The sequence below is a fragment of the Giraffa tippelskirchi genome, chromosome 12 (genome assembly GCF_054371585.1).
Source record: "Giraffa tippelskirchi isolate mGirTip1 chromosome 12, T2T-mGirTip1v1.2.pri, whole genome shotgun sequence".
In the NCBI taxonomy this organism is placed as follows: Eukaryota; Metazoa; Chordata; class Mammalia; order Artiodactyla; family Giraffidae; genus Giraffa; species Giraffa tippelskirchi.
The window spans coordinates 26,462,086-26,480,905 of record NC_137286.1 but is presented as its reverse complement, the minus strand read 5'-3'; the positions used below and the strand labels follow the sequence as shown (position 1 = coordinate 26,480,905).

At 37.5% G+C, this 18,820-nt stretch overlaps 2 protein-coding genes across 11 annotated transcripts in view; one reads left to right on the top strand and one right to left on the bottom strand.

Moving 5' to 3' along the window:
• The window catches only part of LOC145528591 (uncharacterized), an 80,230-nt gene extending 67,494 nt beyond the window's left edge, over positions 1-12,736 (top strand). The window contains exons 10-11 of the mRNA XM_081547258.1: positions 5,205-6,114; positions 11,218-12,736. The gene's annotated coding sequence lies outside the window, so the exon portion shown is untranslated. The remainder of the gene's footprint in view (positions 1-5,204; positions 6,115-11,217) is intronic.
• Positions 1-18,820, bottom strand: part of HEATR5A (HEAT repeat containing 5A) — a 113,813-nt gene that overhangs the window by 5,789 nt on the left and 89,204 nt on the right. For all 10 annotated transcript variants that reach the window (XM_081548032.1, XM_081548031.1, XM_081548040.1 and 7 more), the window contains 9 exons: positions 16,516-16,697; positions 14,904-14,972; positions 13,149-13,328; positions 11,209-11,431; positions 8,802-9,050; positions 7,610-7,737; positions 5,951-6,098; positions 4,871-5,143; positions 2,937-3,161 (listed from right to left, as the gene is read on the bottom strand). In XM_081548032.1, the coding sequence (XP_081404158.1) occupies positions 2,937-3,161; positions 4,871-5,143; positions 5,951-6,098; positions 7,610-7,737; positions 8,802-9,050; positions 11,209-11,431; positions 13,149-13,328; positions 14,904-14,972; positions 16,516-16,697 (1,677 nt within the window). The remainder of the gene's footprint in view (positions 1-2,936; positions 3,162-4,870; positions 5,144-5,950; positions 6,099-7,609; positions 7,738-8,801; positions 9,051-11,208; positions 11,432-13,148; positions 13,329-14,903; positions 14,973-16,515; positions 16,698-18,820) is intronic.

Sequence of the window (18,820 nt, the reverse complement as noted above, 5' to 3'; positions counted from 1 at the left end):
TCGCTTTCTTGTCTTCCGGTCAAGAGAAGCCTGAACTTGATCCTTCCCCTCCTTACTTCTCATTTGAGCCTAAACACTGTTTAGCATGCTCTCCAGAGTGTAATTTACACTGCTGCCCACTCTCTAGTCATTACAATTCTTTTCTTTGGCTTGAAGAGGAACTAAAAAGCCTCTTGATGAAAGTGAAAGAGGAGAGTGAAAAAGTTGGCTTAAAGCTCAACATTCAGAAAACTAAGATCATGGCATCTGGTCCCATCACTTCACGGGAAATAGATGGGGAAACAGTGGAAACAGTGTCAGACTTTATTTTTTTGGGCTCCAGAATCACTGCTGATGGTGACTGCAGCCATGAAATTCAAAGACACTTACTCCTTGGAAGGAAGGTTATGGCCAACCTAGATAGCATATTTAAAAGCAGAGACATTACTTTGCCAACAAAAGTCCATCTAGTCAAGGCTATGGTTTTTCCAGTGGTCATGTATGGATGTGAGAGTTGGACAGTGAAGAAGGCTGAGCACCGAAGAATTGATGCTTTTGAACTGTGGTGTTGGAGAAGACTCTTGAGAGTCCCTTGGAGAGCAAAGAGATCCAACCAGTCCATCCTAAAGGAGATCAGTCCTGGGTGTTCATTGGAAGGACTGATGTTCAAGCTGAAACTCCAATACTTTGGCCACCTCATGCGAAGAGCTGACTCACTGGAAAAGACCCTGATGCTGGGAAGGATTGGGGGCAGGAGGAGAAGGGGACGAAAGAGGATGAGATGGCTGGATGGCATCACCGACTCGATGGACATGTTTGAGTAAACTCTAGGAGTTGGTGATGGACAGGGAGGCCTGGTGTGCTGCGATTCATGGGGTCGCAAAGAGTCAGACATGGCTGAGCGACTGAACTGAACTGAACTGACCTGCATTATATTCAGAATCTCCTCCCATCTTGTTGCATAAACCCAAGTTAGGTGATTTCAACCATCCCATAGGTGGCACTGACAACTCCCGAACACATGCAGTCTAAAACCATCTCTAGCCAGACTTTCTTGAATCCCTGACTGCTTCATAGTTTGTTCCACTTGATTATCCTGTAGGCATTTCAAAATCAACTCACTATCTTCCCCTGAAAACCCTCCCTTTGGTATTTCTGTTAAGAGCACCATGAATGCTCAAATCACCTTACCCTTTCAACTCCTATACCAAACTACCAGTAAATTTTGTTAATATTTGCTTAACATTTTAGTTTTCATTATACCATTCCTCATTACCCTTACTGCTACAATCCTGTCTCCAGCAGTCTTGCTTTCTTCTCTATATTGCTGCCGAAGTGAGTCTTTAGAAATGCAAACCCTATCACTTCGCTCCCATTTTAAGAACAAACATGCCTATTAAAGGCAGTCCAAGTTACCCATCATGCCAAACCTTCCATCATCTGACCCCATGTACCATCCAACCTCATCTCTTTACTCATTACCATTCACTACCTTCTTACTCTTTCCCCTCAAACCCACATTCACTCATTGCACTACTGCTGTCCCCAAATACACCATATATTTAAGTTTCCTGGTCTTGTATCAAAATGTGTGAGAATACATTTCTATGATGTCTACGTGGAGAATGGAGACTACTTTATTATCCTTTAAGAAACTCTTTTCAGAAATCTCTTCTGGTAGGTATAGAGGGGTACCACTGAGCTCCCCTCCATAGGGGGAGGTCCTGCCCAGCTGTGAGGAATGTGGTCAACTCCCTCAGGTTGACCTCAGCCCCAGAGCTGCCTTTACTGACATCACAGTGTTCAGGGGGCAGCCACATCTGAGCTGGAGTGCAAACACTGTTGTCCTTTGAAAGGCACTGATAGGCAATATTCAGAGGACCCCCGCAGGTGTGCTGAGTTCTGTTGGACACTCTTACTGCAGTTTGACTTCTTTTGCCTAACACTGCTTTCCCCACTGCCTTCAAAGATACTTGTTCGCCAAACTGCATCTCAGCATGTGCTTCCACAGAACCCTACTGTGACACTCTGCCTGGTTTCACTCAAACAGAACCATTCTAATTTTTTTCCAGCTGTCTCTATTTCATTATACTAGAAATGCAGTGATAAGTAAGATATTACTGTTGCCTTCAGGAACTTCTATGGTATTAATCACACTCAATGGCAATTTGTAGGCACTAGACTTCCCTAGACTCCCCACTCTGGGCACAAAGTGTGTGGTCAATAAATTGCTGCATTCAACTGAAATCTTTTTATGACATGAAACAGAATATGGTGAACTGTGACATTGATAAACAGAACAAAGAAGGCAGGGTTAATTATAATATGTGTAAACACTTGTTACAATCACCATGACAATGTTGAAAATAAAACCTATATAACAATAACAGAGAAAAACTAATTTGAATGGATACTGAACATAATACTGGCTATTACTTACTGATATACACCAAGTAAAAAGTGAAATAATTTTCATATATGATGTTATTGATCTAACAGTTTCCTGTAACACAATCTCCTTATTTTGTTAATGAGAAAACTAAGGCTCAGAGAGTTAGATAGCTTGTCTAATCACTTAGCACTGGTGCTGGAGTGAGGATATAAACCAGATCATTCTGGAATTATAATGTATCTTATCCAGTTTTCAATATACAGTGTGTATTAAAAAATTGTGACATGGATGACACCATATTTTAAAATTAACGTATTATTACATTTGAAGGGCTCTCACTGTCAACACACAGGCTTCTAGCCATTTTTTTGCATTAGCGTTAAAGATACTAAAATGAGACCATAGATATCGTCTACCTATGATACATACCCTCTAAATAGGTAGTGAACATGGTCTCCTCTAGGTGAGACTGCCAAACACAATCAAGTAAACAGCTTATTCTCAAAAAACTGTCTGTCTTGCTTTTTAAAACAAACTCCACAACTGCTTCCAGAGCCTGACTTACCTGGATCCCAACAGTCAAGAATCGTAGTTAAAGCACTACGGAGAAGGTCCGTCCAGGCAGTACGGCTCTTTTCTGCTCGGGCCATAGGTGAAGACAATATTCCTTTCAGAGCCTGTAGGGAAGCTGCAACTGTTGAAGACAGCTGGCCCCCAGGTAACTTCACGGCAGTTTCCCTGAGGACTCCGATTGTGAGGTACAGTATAGTAGGAAGGATTGAGATGCTTCCTATAAGACATTTTGAAAAGCACTATTTCAGTCTATATATAGTTCCTCAGAAGAAATTACCAAATGAGTAAGGTTATGTCAAAGATTTCTAGCTTTTATTTTTCATTAATGATTATAACAATTTTAATAACCTTAAGATTTTAAAGGTTGGATTAAATTTAGGTTCTAATTGGAGATGTTATTTAAATTATATCACAGTATTATTGTGCTGTGTGATTTTATTTGGTAGTTGACAAACACTGAATTTATTTATTTTTTTTAGTGTGGTGAAATATTTTTAACAAAAAATTTACCACTTTAACCTTTTTTTTTTTTAATTTGGCTGTGCTGGGTGTTAGTTGTGGCATGTGGAATCTAGTTCCTTGACCAGGGATCAAGCTCAGACCGCCTACATTGGGAGCATGGAGTCTTAGCCACTGGACCACCAGAGAAGTCCCACTTTGACCATTTTTAAGTGTACAGCTCAGTGGCATTAAGTACATTCACTACTATGCATTTGGGGGATTTATTTTATATTAAGCCTTGCAATTTGCAGTGAGTCAATACAAAAAATTATAAAGTTTCCATGGCTACTAAGTAGTTAAAAAGTCACTTTGTTTAAAAGGAAAGGGAAGAGACTAAAGTTAAAACGGTCAATTAAGTTTTCCCAGGGGCTATCCACCAAACTCATGTAGTGTATTTTTGCCCTTAATCCTTTGCTAGTCACTTTTTCTGCACTCTTGGGAATAAGGCAGGTGTGAGAATAAGGAATACAAGGTTTTAAGTCAAATTGAAGATTGAAGTTATATTAAAAACAAGACAGCATATAAGTCTGTCAAGTCACATTTAAGCAGAAATATGCTTACCAATTAAGCATCTGTTAAGTAGTGAGTCCTTATTATGTGCTAGAGTACTAGAGGGTAAACATTTTGCTGGAAGTAAGACATATGTCTGTATATATATATATGTTTATCTTCTCTATATAAAAATATATTACATATAATGCCTCTATATATAACAAAAAAAACTATGTATATACATATGGAAGCTACACACACACAGACACACACACACACACACACAGAAAAACAAAACTCAGTATGAGCCATAGTTTTTAGGGAAGCCTTCACAGATGAAGTAGGGCTGGAGTTGAATTTCAAAGGAAGGCAGAATTTTAAAAAGGAGAGAAGGGGTGGTGTCATTTCAGATCAAGTAACACCGCCTGCAATAGCACAGAACAGGGCTAAGCATGGACCCTCCTAGGTTTATGGTTCACACAGAAGGTATCAGGAGGCAGCTGTACTCAACAGAGCCCTATGGAGAGCCTTAGACTCTGTATTTAAAGTATGGACTTGATTCCAAACAGAACTGGATATGATGAGACGCTTCTATCAAAACTGAAGCAGGGAAAGTCCATTAGATACTGTATACCAAAAAACGCCCCAGAGAGAGTAATTGCCATCAACTGGTTTAAAATATTTCTAAAAAAAAAAAAAAAACCATTGAAGAGCGTTATTTTTCTAGAGTACATGCTGTCCCTATATTTACTTTCATCCTTTTAGTAAAATAAATTAATATAACGTTAATCATAAAGGATTAGAGATAATACCCAAATCTTTGGGTCACCATTTGTTTAATGAAAAAAAGATTAGCAACCATTATCTCCATTATCTGTCAAAACCATTTCTCTCCTTTCCAGCCAAGTAAAGCCATCACAGACCACAACATACCTTCAGGAGAGCACACTGCAGGAAGTTCAGAGAGGATAACTAACGCAGCTGAAACCAACCTACTTCCATCTTCTGACAGCATCTGTGGCTTTGTTGCTTTCACTCCTGGGCTACCTGTCAGTTTAGGATTTAGCCCTGGGAGCTGCCTAACTAGAATGCACACACACAACTCGAGTGTTGCAAAGACCAAAGACCTCCCAGGCACAAGTCCTCCCGTGTCCTTTCCCTCTCCAAATTCTGGCAAGGTTTCCTTTTCAGCAGCCCCATCATCGACTAGAAGACAAAAAGAACAGTGTTGAATAAATACTTAACGTTTGCTTTGCTTCTGTTGTAGGTAACACATTTAAATGCGCCAAGCCTTGGGTCTCAAAGAATGAACGAGAAAGCAGTTACGGAGGTAAAAGGAGTTGTCTTTATTTGGACTTCTTATTGTAGTGGATCAAAAGAAATCCTCGGTGACCTTCTCAGCCTTTCAATATTGTCTGGTTAACTCCATGCAGTTAAGATGTGAACCTGATGGCTAGAGCTCCAGCACTGACTTTACCACCTTAAGTAGTGGTTGGGCAGAAAGATAGGGACTGAGGTCTCTGATGTCTTTATGAAACTGCCATCTCATCCCAAGACTGCCAACCTCTAGAGTTCTTGTAGATGAGAGAATAAGTCCTTGTGTTTTAAATCTACTGTCGTACTGGGTTTTGTTATATGTAGTCAAACGTAATCTTAAATGATATACTCACCAATACCAAATCAGACTTATAAATGAGCAATTTAATCACTTTATAAAACTAAGTCCTTAAAAAAACTCAGTAATTCTTTCCCTGTACACTGGCAAACACTTTTAAGTACTCAATCCATATAAGGGATTTTTTTTTTTCCTTCCAGGGCTGTTAAAATTCTAATTTTCCCAAGGAAAAATACTCTAGCTACTGATAATACCCAAGGTAACATGTAGAGACAACTGAGAGAATCTGAAGCCATACCTAGAGGTGTTTCATTTGTACTATACGCAACAGATTCTCAGGATGACAGGGACACATAAACAATACTTTAAAAAGCTTGGCGCTGTGGTTTAATATTCACCTTCTGCACTTCGTCTTTTCTCCTTCACGTGCTCTTGAGCCGCACAGATAATCTGCCTGACCACTTCAAGAGAAGCCAGTTGAATGGAAGGCGATTCTCGAGTCAAAATTACTCGATGCAGTACATTCAACAACTCAATACCCAAGTCCTATGACAGAAAACAGGTGAGACCATTTTGAAAATTATATACTTGAAAAAAAAAATAAAGTGTTAGGGCAGTAAAGTTATGTAACACTTGCTCCACTTTAAACCATCTCCAGATTGGTTTTTGTCCAATCTTACAGGAGATGGCACTATGACAAAAGATCATTTTCACACAGGTCCTAAACTGAGATAACAAACAAGGAAATTTCTAAAACAAGATAAAAAAAAACATGGCTCAAAGTATACAAGGACTGCCAGATTCAAGATACAAGGTTCCCAGAGATATACTCAAGTTTTCTAATACGAATGAATGGTGGCAAGTATGACATTAACAGTGTGTAAGTTATTAAGCACAGAATGAATATCACTCAAAAGAAAATACACTAGAAAAATACTACTTAACTTTCCCCCTGTTCTATTGGTCACTCTGGTGGCTTTCTTTCATCTTCGAAAATAAGTGCAAAATAGACATTATAATACTTGTTTTAACATACAGAATTAACAAGCACAAAAATTTAAAACTTATCCATGTGCAACTCAAGTCAGGCAGGAGCCTGACTCATACTTTAAACCTAATAAATGATAGTGGTAATAAGTAACAGTCTATACAGAGAGGAAATTATACCATTTATTTTTCTTAATATCCAAAAGTCAATTTAATATACAATTCAATATACTGGTAATACCGGCTTCCCAGGGGGCTCAGTGGTAAAGAATCTGCCTGCCAGTGCAGGAGTCGCAGTTTGAATCCCTGGGTCAGGAAGATCCCCTAGAGAAGGAAATGGTAACCCACTCCAGCATTCTTGTCTGGGAAATTCCATGAACAGAGGACTGTAGTGGGCTACAATCCGTGAGGTCACAGAAAGTCGGACACAACTTGGTGAATAAGTATTCATGCGTATGGTAATACATGATGCTAAGGGTGCCTGCCCAATGCATTGTTCTCTTGGGAAAGCAGTTAAAGGAAGTGCTGTACTTTGTACAGTGATCCTTCAAATGATGGTCACAACTGGATCTGGTATTAGTGTCTGACTCCACCTATAGGCTAGCCAATTGTCTCTTAAAAGGATCTTGATGGAGAAATCAGCCAAGAGGAACGCTACACAACTGACAGTTAACAACATGAACCAAGGGGATTCTCTCGGGGAAATGGGGTATAAGATACAGATGTATATGAGAAGCAGAGTGCAGTGAAGCAGCAGGGACAAGGACAGTACAAGACAGAACCTTCCCATCACTGCAGAAAGTTTGCCTGAAGAGTTGCTACACAGAGTGGTGGACTGGTGGCAGCAAAAGTGTGGCAGGAGCAGAGACAGAGAGCAGCAGACAGGGGCATGACTGCTCCTGAGTCAGCACGGCTGCTGGTGGCACTTCAGTTCGGAGGCCTAGCTATGCAGTGTTTTAGTTTCCTTTTTACTTCTCCGTGTTCACCCTCTGTTCACTATAGTAACCTGAAAACATTTCTGTTGCTACGCCTTGGAATCTACAGAAGCCTGACAAGCAACAAGAAATCACCTGATCGCTGCCAATTTTAGATCTTGGCCAAGGAACATCTAGAAGGGCCTGTAACGCATGTAAACAGGCAGTAATGCTTTCCATGGTTGCATCTGAACGTAAGGAACACAGAAACTTCACACTGATTCCTGTAGAGAAAGAGAACAAGGCTTCTTTAGATTCTTGGTTTCTGACGTTAAAGAATTTTCTATTTTGACAAGATATACAAATAAACTTAGCAAAGAAGCAATGCAAATAAATCACCATGAATGTAAGACTAAACAATTAAGTGGTAAGGCAATCTCTTAACAGTTTTTGTTTTTATTAACATGTACACAAATAATAATCTCAACTAGGCTTGTGCACTACTGCAAAAAGTATAATAAAATTGTGCCATAACTTAACATGCAGAGTTTCATAATTTTATTCTGACTAAAATTTATTGAGTGATTACCATGTATCAGGCATTGTACTTTAACTATATCATTTCACTCTCACAGTATCTCAGGAAGTAGCTACTATTATTACCACTCCTTTTCAGCACATAAAGCTTAAATAGTTTGCTAAATGTCCATTACAATGAGGCACAGCAAGAATTTGAACTAAGGTAATTGAACTGCACAGCTTATGCCCTGCCAGTCTTTATTACATAAAAGTTTGTTTTTAAAAAGCTCTCAAGGCAAATAGAAACAAAATTTTAATATACCCAAGGGTATAGCAAATCTGATCATGTTTGGCTTCAGAAGGAATAACAGAAGCTCTATGAACCAGAATCCTTATTAGTTAATTTAATTACTGACCTTTATAACCCTCACATTTCAGTTAGTAACTTATTTATAGGTAATGATCTAACAGGTTGTTTACTCAGGACAAGGTAAGTGTGAAAAACATTTAATCTAGAAACTCACTGGATCTAGAAAGATACCTCAGTTTAAAAATGAAGTTCTAAGAAAGCCAACAAATGGGTTGAACTTCATAAATTTAAAAATCTCATTTATCTTTGCCCTTAAATATTGATGCAGTTCTGTACCTGTGAGTATACCTTCTTGAACCTTGTAATCCTTGAGGATGCGAAGGGAGGGGTAGATGACTCAGTATACTGTTATTGCCTAATAAAGAATGAAGTTAACAGCCACAAGAGCTGACAGGTAAGAAAGCACAATCCAAGAAAAACTCCATATGGTTGGCAGCGGGTAAAAAGTGTTTTACTGACCTAAAATAAGATGGAATCTCTCAGTGTAGACATCCTCAGGGGACTTTACTGTAGGTCCAGAGGATGAGCCCTGGCACATGGAAGTTGGTGTCACAGGCCTTGAGAGATTAGGAGCTCCCTCATCTGGGTCAGCAACGACAAAGCCTGTGCTTGTAAGCCACAGTGCTGTGGCATGCAAGATAAGCGCCCAGGAGTTGTAATAATGCAGTTTTGCATTTTTACTAGTCTCTGCTGTGTAGAAAGCACCACCTACAAAAAAGGGAAAGCAAACAGTTTCAGGAGGAATAAATGAAGAGATTTGTTAGATTTGTTCACACTCCATTTTCCCTTTTATCTGTTACAAGAGATTGACCATTTCCAGCCTGTACACTATACTTCAAGGCAACTACTTGTTGACTTTTATCACCACAGATTAGTTTTGCCCATTTTTAGACTTCACAGAAGTGGAAAAAAACACCGTATGCAACTGTTTGTGACTGAGTTTTTGCTTAACAATGTTTTTAGAGATAGATCATCCATGCTGCTATATTATCAGTATTTTGCTATCAATGACTTTATTTCTCCTGAGCATACAACTGTTGGTCACAGTGCTGACGTATCCTTAAAACTTCATAAGAAATTTGCAAGCTCTTTCTCTTTTTAATCATAAAATATTTTAAAACAAATATGTGATTTGTGTATGTGTGTTCAGAATGCAAAAGGTTCATACAATCTGAAGAGAAACCACAGTATGTGTGCGTGCATGCTCAGTCCCTCAGCTGTGTCCGACTCTTTGTGACCCCATGGACTGTAGCCCGCCAGGCTCCTCTGTCCACGGAATTCTCCAGGTAAGGATACTGGAGTGGGTTGCCATCTCCTCCTCCAAGGGATCTTCCTGACCCGGGGATCAAACCCTTGTCTCCTGCATTGGCAGGGGGATTCTTTAGCCACCTGGGAAGCCCAGAGTATGTATATGCATGTATAAAACAAACGCTGATACTCACCTACCTCTAAGATTAACATTTTGCCATTCTTAAATCTCTTTCTTAAAAAACAAACAAAACCACTAAAACTCTATATACCACTAATTCTTGCCCCTCCTGCTATAACCACTTTCCTCAAGTCACTGTGAATCAGTCTCAGGTCTAAAACGTCCACACTAGACGTTTGTATTCATAAATAATAGATGCTGTTATTTAGTGTGAGTTTACTTAAAAGGCCTCATACTGTGTGTATCCTTTTCAAACTTGCTTTCCCCCTTAACATTATGTTTTAGAGATTTACATATGTTGATTCATGTGTCATTCATTTTTGCTGATAAATTTTTTCAGTAAATCAATTTATTTCCATTTTTAATGCTATTAAAAGGTACAAAGTCCAATAAGTACTCTGCATATCTTTGTGTATAATTCCAGTTAAAATTCAGGCTGGCCCTAAAATTCATATCATGGAGTGAAAAAAATAATAGCCGTTTTGGAATAACATGAAGATTAAAAGCAGCTGCCAAATATCGAATCCACAAAATGTGATATTAATAACTGAGTATAAAATTAGATTCCCTTGGGGGAATATATGTATAAAAAAGAGTGGATATATGTATATGTATAACTGATTCACTGTGCTATACAGCAGAAACTAACACAACATTGTAAAGAAACTATATTCCAATAAAAACCAATAAAATTAGATGCCTATCTTCATTCTACACACAAAAAATAAATTCCAGCAGGACTAAAATCTAAAATGTGAAAAGCAAAAGTGTAAAGCTTACATATCTTTGTGATCTTAATTTTTAAAAAAGTATCAGGGATTACAGAGGAAACATAAACCATAAAAAACTGATTACATTAATTTTAAAAAGGTAAAAGAGCTAAGCCACAGGCTGAGAGAGGATACCTTCCAGATATGGAACCACAAAGGAAGATTATTAAACATATGTAAGGATTAACAAGTCAGTAAGAAAATGACAAATATGAAGTAGAAAATGGGCAAAGGTGATGACTAGGTGATTTATGGAAAAAGAAACTTAAACAGCCCATAAACTGATGAAAAAAGACTTTCAATCAAGGAAATAAACCAATGAAATTCTTTAAACTCATCACATTGACAAAAACAATGAAATATAGTAACATATAATGGAGGGAAGATGTAGATAAACAGAGGCATGTCGTTGGTCATATACACTGCTGTAATGACGCTGGAGAATGAGTTGGCCGTTATCTTGTGAGTTAAGATGAGCATGCCTCATGACTGAACAGTCAACTGCAGGGTCTCTACCCTGAAGCAACTCTCCCGTGACTATTCTATGAATGAAAATTATTCTTGAAAAAATGTTTCAAATAAACATTACCTGCTGGTGGAGAAATTTTGAAAATACATGTTATTGACTGTCCTTTGAGGAATTACAGTAAATATTTCACCCCCTTACCTTCAACAGGAAGCTGAGAGGCAAATTCTGAAGGCAAAGTTAGGAGAGCAAAATCCTGAAGTGCAGCTAGCCAGAGCCTACTCAATGTGCCAAGGTCTGCATGGACTAAGTCAAGCAACCCGTCTGGTGAAATGGACCCGTTTCCAATGCTCTCTTCTGAACAGGCAGGAGTCTTCAAAGGTTGTCTGTGGTTTTTATGCTTTTCTACAGCAATTATGTAGACCTGTATAAAGGTTACTTTATAAATAGGGAAATCTAAGACCCATAGGTGCTACAGTATTTTTATCTTGAAGACTTACCTTGAACCTGCCTCCTGGACTTGAAATGCACATGATACCGAGAAGGTACACATGTGCAACCTCATACAAAACTGGGGTAGAAAGATCCAAAAGCATTATCTTCACCGAGATATGTTAGGGATAATAAACATTTGACAAGTATGCTGCCACCTTGCAGTTTACAACCATGACAGCTGTAACTAAATGATCCTGGCACCCTTTTTCACTAAGCCTGGCTATGGACTTGTAATCCATTTCAATATATGGCTACAGGCAGCCATCTCTGAATTCAAATAAGCTGAAATACTGAATATTTTCTTTCAATGTTACCACTAAATGACTTACAAAACATTTACCTATATAGACTATAGACAAGGACTACAGAATGTTAAAGTATTCAACATAGTACATAATGTGTACTATCTCTTTATCCATAGCTCTGAAATCCAAAAGCTCTGAAAAATGTAATTTTGTGGGCAACAATCTGGTGACGAAACAAAAAAATTTATGTGAGGCTAACATGTGACTATTCAAACATTTTCACAGATATATTATAAACTGTTTGATTACAGATTTTATGGTATTATCCCAAACATCCTGGAGGGATACATGAAATATGCATCCAAATTTTAAATCCCAATTTATCTGGCTCTAAAGATTTCAAATAATTATGGACCTCAATTACATGGAGTTTGTTGGCTAGTCATTATTTCCACTAAGGAGAGAACAGGAGGAAGTAATGGCTTAAGCAAGAGTATAGAGATTCAAATGATTATTAAAAAAACATAAAACAATAAATTTATAAAATAGGTTACAGAAATTACAGAATATCTGTTTGCTCTACTAAATGCATATGTTTAAACCATTTAGAGTTGATTGTTAAAGATCATTAAATCCAACTTATTAAGTCTAGGCAGAACTACTTTCTAACTGAAATTTGTCAATACTAAATAATGACAAAAACAGAAACTCAACAATCTTCTGGTTTTAATTAGCCCTACTGAAGAAAACCCTTTCTCACATATTGGCTGCAACACTTAGTTGCAATCTGAGACTATATATATTTCACTGAAGTGATATATGAACCAAGATTGGCCAAATCTGATAACTGTTGAAGCTGGACAGTGGGTTTATATGAGTTCATTACAGTATTCTATTTACTTCTGTATATATGTAAACATTTCTATCATAAATTTAAAAAATTATATGGCTTTCTTCCTGATTAGAAAAGTAAATAAAGAACAGCTAAGTACTTCCCTCTAAGATTTTTTTAACCTTAGGAAATAAAATGACTTAATATTCAAAAGTCATTTTATGAAAGAAAGAGCACTAAGAAATATTAAAGCATGTGTTATAGTTGATAGAATACATGAGCAAACCCACATTTCCAATAATTCAGGTTTCAATAAAAGGTGATTTCCATTGGCTATGATAAAGTCTCTTATGACTGCCCCCTGCTTGAAACAGCAGATAAGACAACAGGAGTACTTTAGAATCCTTGGCCAAAATATCAATTAGCATATAAATATAGCTCATGTTGAAAGTCTTCTGTTGACCTTAAACACAGACTTACTTGTGTTTTAAATAGCTAATTTCAGTTTATGGCCTAAGATGTTTATTAACAACTTCCAAAATTCTAGTCATAAATTGAGACGTACTAACCTCTGCCCAGGCTTTTAGCACAGCTAAGATCTCCATGGTAGAAGCACTTTCATTATATAAGTGACTAAGAGCTTCTTTTCCAACCTGAATTTTTGTTAATGATGCAACAAGCAACTGATGAACTCTTCGGATGTCATTAAGGTCACTTACAACTCCACTTGCTATCCAGGCACTGCAAACCTAGTTTTTTAAGAAAATCAAAGATTATATTTAAAAACTATAAACACCCCCTTTGGAAGTTCAGCAGAGTTCACTCATATCTCAGGAATCTGGTCACTTAAATCATCTTGCTATCAAGAAACCCAATGGGATGCTGCTGATAATGATAGTCAAAGCCAGCATTTCAAAAGAAAATGAGGCAGGGTGCTCAGGGCTGGTGCACTGGGATGACCCTGAGGGATGGGATGGGGAGGGAGGTGGCAGGGGGGTTCAGGATGGGGAACACATGTACACCCATGGCTGATTCATGTCATGTATGGCAAAAACCACTACAGTATTATAATTAGCCTCCAATTAAAATAAATAAATTAAAAAAATCAAAAGAGAATGAAATTATAATGTTGAAGAAAGGAAGCTGTGCTAATAAGTAAATAAAGAGTTTTAGATGTTATTAACATAGAGAAAATAAGCCATGAAAGGCACTACTTGCATAATTGTTCGGTTTGACATTTGAATTATATCTCCAATCTTAATTATTTCATCTTACTATTTTAAAATCAGGGATTAATTGCACCTCAATGAAGATTTTTATTCTTTTGAAGATATTTTTAATTTTTAAAACAAAACATCATTAGTGATTCTCCAATGCAAAAAATTTACTCAGTTACCAGGGGCCATCTATAAAGGTTTTCCTGATTGTCACGATATTTCATGAAAATTTATTTTTTCTTTACCATCTACTTATTTAGTTCACATTTCCTTTCACAAAAGATTTCAAGTGGCTTATAGCAAGAACACATATAATAAAATGATAAATTAGACTCAGTACAACAGTTAACAAAATTCCATGAATATTGAAGGTACTCAAACATTTCCTAAATACAAATGAATTTGAAAAGCTGAAAGAAATGAGTAAAATCAGTTTTTTCCATTATGTTTATAATTAATTTAATTCACACCAGTTCTGCTTTTATTTCAGACCATTCAGGGCTGGATATTGAATGCTTGACAACACCATCAAGCAACTATTTAAAGCTATTTAAATAAACTATTTAAAGCAACTGTTTAAAACTGTATACCATATGGCTCTTAGATATATGAAAAATGCTCAACCTCACTTGGCATACAAATCTAAACTATCCTGAGATACCCTTTTAATCCATCACAAAAATCGAAGTTTGACAACTCACACAGCTGCTGAGAAAACAGGCACCTGCATACAGTGCTGGCAGGAGTTGAAAGTGTTAACTCTTGTAATAAACTCTTTAACCCAACAATTCAATTTTGGGGAGTTTAGCTCCCAGACCTGCTTGGACCCAGTGAAATGACCCATACAGAAAGAAGGTCATTGACTGCAGCACTATCTGTAAGAGCAAAAGACAAAAAGGAGCCCCCGGATTTCCATCACTAGAGAACTGGTGACATATCCATATACTGGATTACTATGCGGTTACAAGAAAGAAAACGTTCTGTAAATTTAAAAGGTGAAGAAAAGGGACAGTTGAGATTAATGGGTGGGTGGACAACTGTAACACAGAACCTTGGTATTAAATACTATCTGGAGAGCTGCTTCCTAAAGGAGGGTTTACTATTTACCTGACATGCTTTGGCAGTGACGTCAGGTGGTGTCTCTGAGGTGAAAGCAGGTCTAAGTGCCGCTCCTACCTGGCAAGAAATGATATGCTCAGTCAAGCATCAATAAGTAAGATAGCATAAACTCTTTTCTCTTTTTAATGTTATCTTAAAATTATCTCGTTATAACAGGTGTTAAAAAACACTTTTTGGTTTTGCCTGCCCAGGATGTCTTTCCCTATTTTGGGGTAAAAACATCTCAATTCTCCTTTGGGGAACTTTCTTTCTCGCCAACTCTTAGCCCATGTGGTTGCTATGGAGCTAACAGCACTGTCTGGCTCCAGGGACCCACACTGGTATAATGAAAGCTCTCCTGTAGATGTTTGCTGGAAGTACTCGGAAAGAAGCGCTGTCTTTAAAAGACTCCAGATGCTAAGAGAGCCATTTTGATACCACTTGGAGAGGCAAATTTGAAAAAGAGCCACTGCAGGAGAAAGCAGAGCCAACTAAGATTCCCCAAAACAATCTTCTTTTCTGCTCAAGTGAGTGATAATTTTATTTTTATCATTTGTAATTTTAAGAGGAGTAAAAATATAACAGAGCTCCCCTTAAGCTGGAATATAATATTTAGACTAATATGGTGGTTGTATGTAACTCCCATCCCTTCCTTTTCTCTTTCCCTAAACATACAATGACATTACCTGTTGGCAAGATGTGATGGAGCCTGCTACCAACTGGTGAACTGCTCTGGATTCCCTAATTGCCAGTCAACAGAAGCTGCCTCTGAATCATGAGAGGTATCCTTACATGACTGCTGAAGGACTACATGTGATGTGTGTGACGTAACGTGATGATTTTGTTATCTTCCTTGTTCCTCCTAGGTTGCTCAATGCACCAGTCAAACAAATACCAATTAAAAAGATTATAGAACCAGTAAAAGAATCTTGAATTCTTTTCCAAGTTCAGGGGAAATAAAGGAGGTTATATCTAGACTAGGAGTAGTAACCTGAAGATGAAACATGCATGTAGCCTAAATGGAATGTTAATAATATCAATGATTTGATGTTATCTTAAGCTTATTTGGATATTCTGTAAAGAATTTCATTATCAAAGCCCTTTGCTGCTAAGTCGCTTCAGTCGTGTCCGACTCTGTGCGGCCCCATAGACGGCAGCCCACCAGGCTCCCCCGTCCCTGGGATTCTCCAGGCAAGAACACTGGAGTGGATTGCCATTTCCTTCTCCAGTGCATGAAAGGGAAAAGTGAAAGTGAAGTTGCTCAGTCGTATCCGACTCTTAGCGATCCCATGGACTGCAGCCTACCAGGCTCCTCCGTCCATGGGATTTTCCAGGCAAGAGTACTGGAGTGGGGTGCCACTGCCTTCTCCGGTTACTCCCCATAAATTACCAAGAAGGTTTTAATTGCACGACTTAACTCTTAGCGTTATAAAAAGACCTGTTTCATGAATTATTTTGCTTTTGCTTGAAGATTTCTTCTTCAAACATATACTAATTAGACTGGTGATATATTAACAGAGATACACATACATTTATATATTAAGAGGTGACATGCCAATTAGTTTCACAGACTTCTAACCTGGGTGTTTAATAATAAGATTCTCTAATAGAAAGTGCTTACATTGGCTTGATACTGTTCCAGAATCACATGACCTGGAAACTCTGGTTCTGGAATTGTTGCAAATCGCCGAATAACCACTAACAGTGTTTCAAGGCCAGAAAGACGGAGCTGGTCACTATGATCTGTGGCAGCCATAAATGCCATGCGAATTAAGTCAGCAAGATGTAGCACCAAAAAGTCATCTACAAGATTAAAAAAAGAAAATATTATTATGAAAAAGAATATGCTGGAACTAAGATTTATGTTAAGTGCTAATTTTTCCTCCTTTTAATTTCATAAGCTAGACTTTCAAGTACTTTTCCAGTTTTACTGTTTGTTACAGACCTTAAAGCTAGATTTACTGCACCAGTGCTAATACTCAGACATATACAACTATCCCAAATCAAATACTAATACAGCTTTGAAAAAACCAAAGGCAAAATTAGCATCCTTTAAAAGAATGCTAATAGTATTTTCAATAAAAATTTTGTTCAGACTTTCTGATAAAAGTACATTAGAAGGTACTTAGGAAACTTTGGGTTTTGATGAATTACACAGTAGTTTAATCATTCTCTTCATGTCAAGTTGAAGCTAAAAGATAATATTCCTTTAAAAAAATTTTACGTGGTTCTTTATATGGACTATGGGCTTCCCTGGTGGCTCAGATGGTAAAGAATCTGCCTGCACTGCAGGAGACCCAGATTTGATCCCTGGGTCAGGAAGATCCTCTGGAGAAGGGAATGGCAGCCCACTCCAGTATTCTTGCCTGGGAAATCCCATGGACAGAGGAGCCTGGTGGGCTGCAGTCCATGGGGTCACAAAGAGTCAGACACGACTGAATGACTAATGCTTTCACTTTCGTATGGACTACATTACCTTGCTGCCACACACACAAAAGATGGGGGCATAAAAATAATATTTCTAGCTATAAAATTATAAATGAGAATTCCTTTTATGCCTACAACATATTACTTGGTATAATTATTCTACCAGGGAGAGACATAAAACAATCATTTAAGTGTTCCAACAATAAAATGTTTACAGGTATAACAAACCTTTACCTAAAAAAAACATTTGGGACTAATTCAAAGAAGTATACTAGTTATAGGTCATACTGAAGAAACCAGCTCATCTTACTAAGTGCCGATTACAATTTTAATCAAGAGCATAGGAGTCCGTACGCATACTAATTTTATACCTATCAGTCTTAGTGCTCATCACAAATAGGAGACTCAATTTCCAAAACATACTAAGAGCTCATACAACTCAATGACAAAAAGACAAACAACACTATCAAAGAATGGGCAGAAGATCTAAACAGACACTTCTCCAAAATATATATACATATGACCAATAGGCACAGGAAAAGATGCTCAAGATTGCTAATTCTTAGAGAAACACAAATCTACAATGAGGTGCTACTTCATACCAGTCAGAATGGCCATCATTAAAAAACCTACAAATATTAATACAAATGTTGGAGAGGGTGTGGAGAAAAGGAATGTACAATGTTGGCAAGAATATAAATTGGTACAGCTACTACATAAAACAATATAGAGGTTCCTTAAAAAACTAAAAGAGCTGCCATATGATCCAGCAATCCTATTCCTGGGCATATATCTAAAGAAAACCATAAATTGAAGATACATCCAACCCTATTTTCACAGCATTATTTACAACAGCCAAGACATGGAAACAACTAAAATGTCCACTGACAGATGAATGGATAAAGATGTGGTATACACACACAGTAGAATATTATCCAGCCATCAAAAAGAATGAAATAATCCATTTGCAGCATCATGGAATCTAAAATATGATACAAATCAACCTATCTACACAACAAAAAAAGACTCACTGACATAGAGAACAAACTTGGTTGCCAAGGGGAGCGGAAGTAGGGAAGAGAAGAAACAGGAGTTTGAGATTAACAGAGGCAAACTATTATATATGGGATGGATAAACAACAAGGTCCTACTGTACAGCACAGGGAACTGTACTCAACACCCTGTGGTAAACCATAATGGAAAAGAATATGAAAAAGTATAAATACATAAATGTGTGTATAACTGAGTCACTTTGCTGTACAAAAGAAATTAACACAACACTGTAAATCCACTATACTTCAATAAAATTAAGCAAACGAAAGACAGCTAAGAGACTCAATACATGCTTGCTTGAAAAATAAAATAGAAACACCTAATTCATAGTTTCAGACGGGGAATAACAACATCTTGCCTTGTGATTCTTTTGTCAGGTAAAGAATATTTACAAGGCATTGAGATATGAGCATTGTGTCTGAATATATGTATTTAAGTGAGTTAAA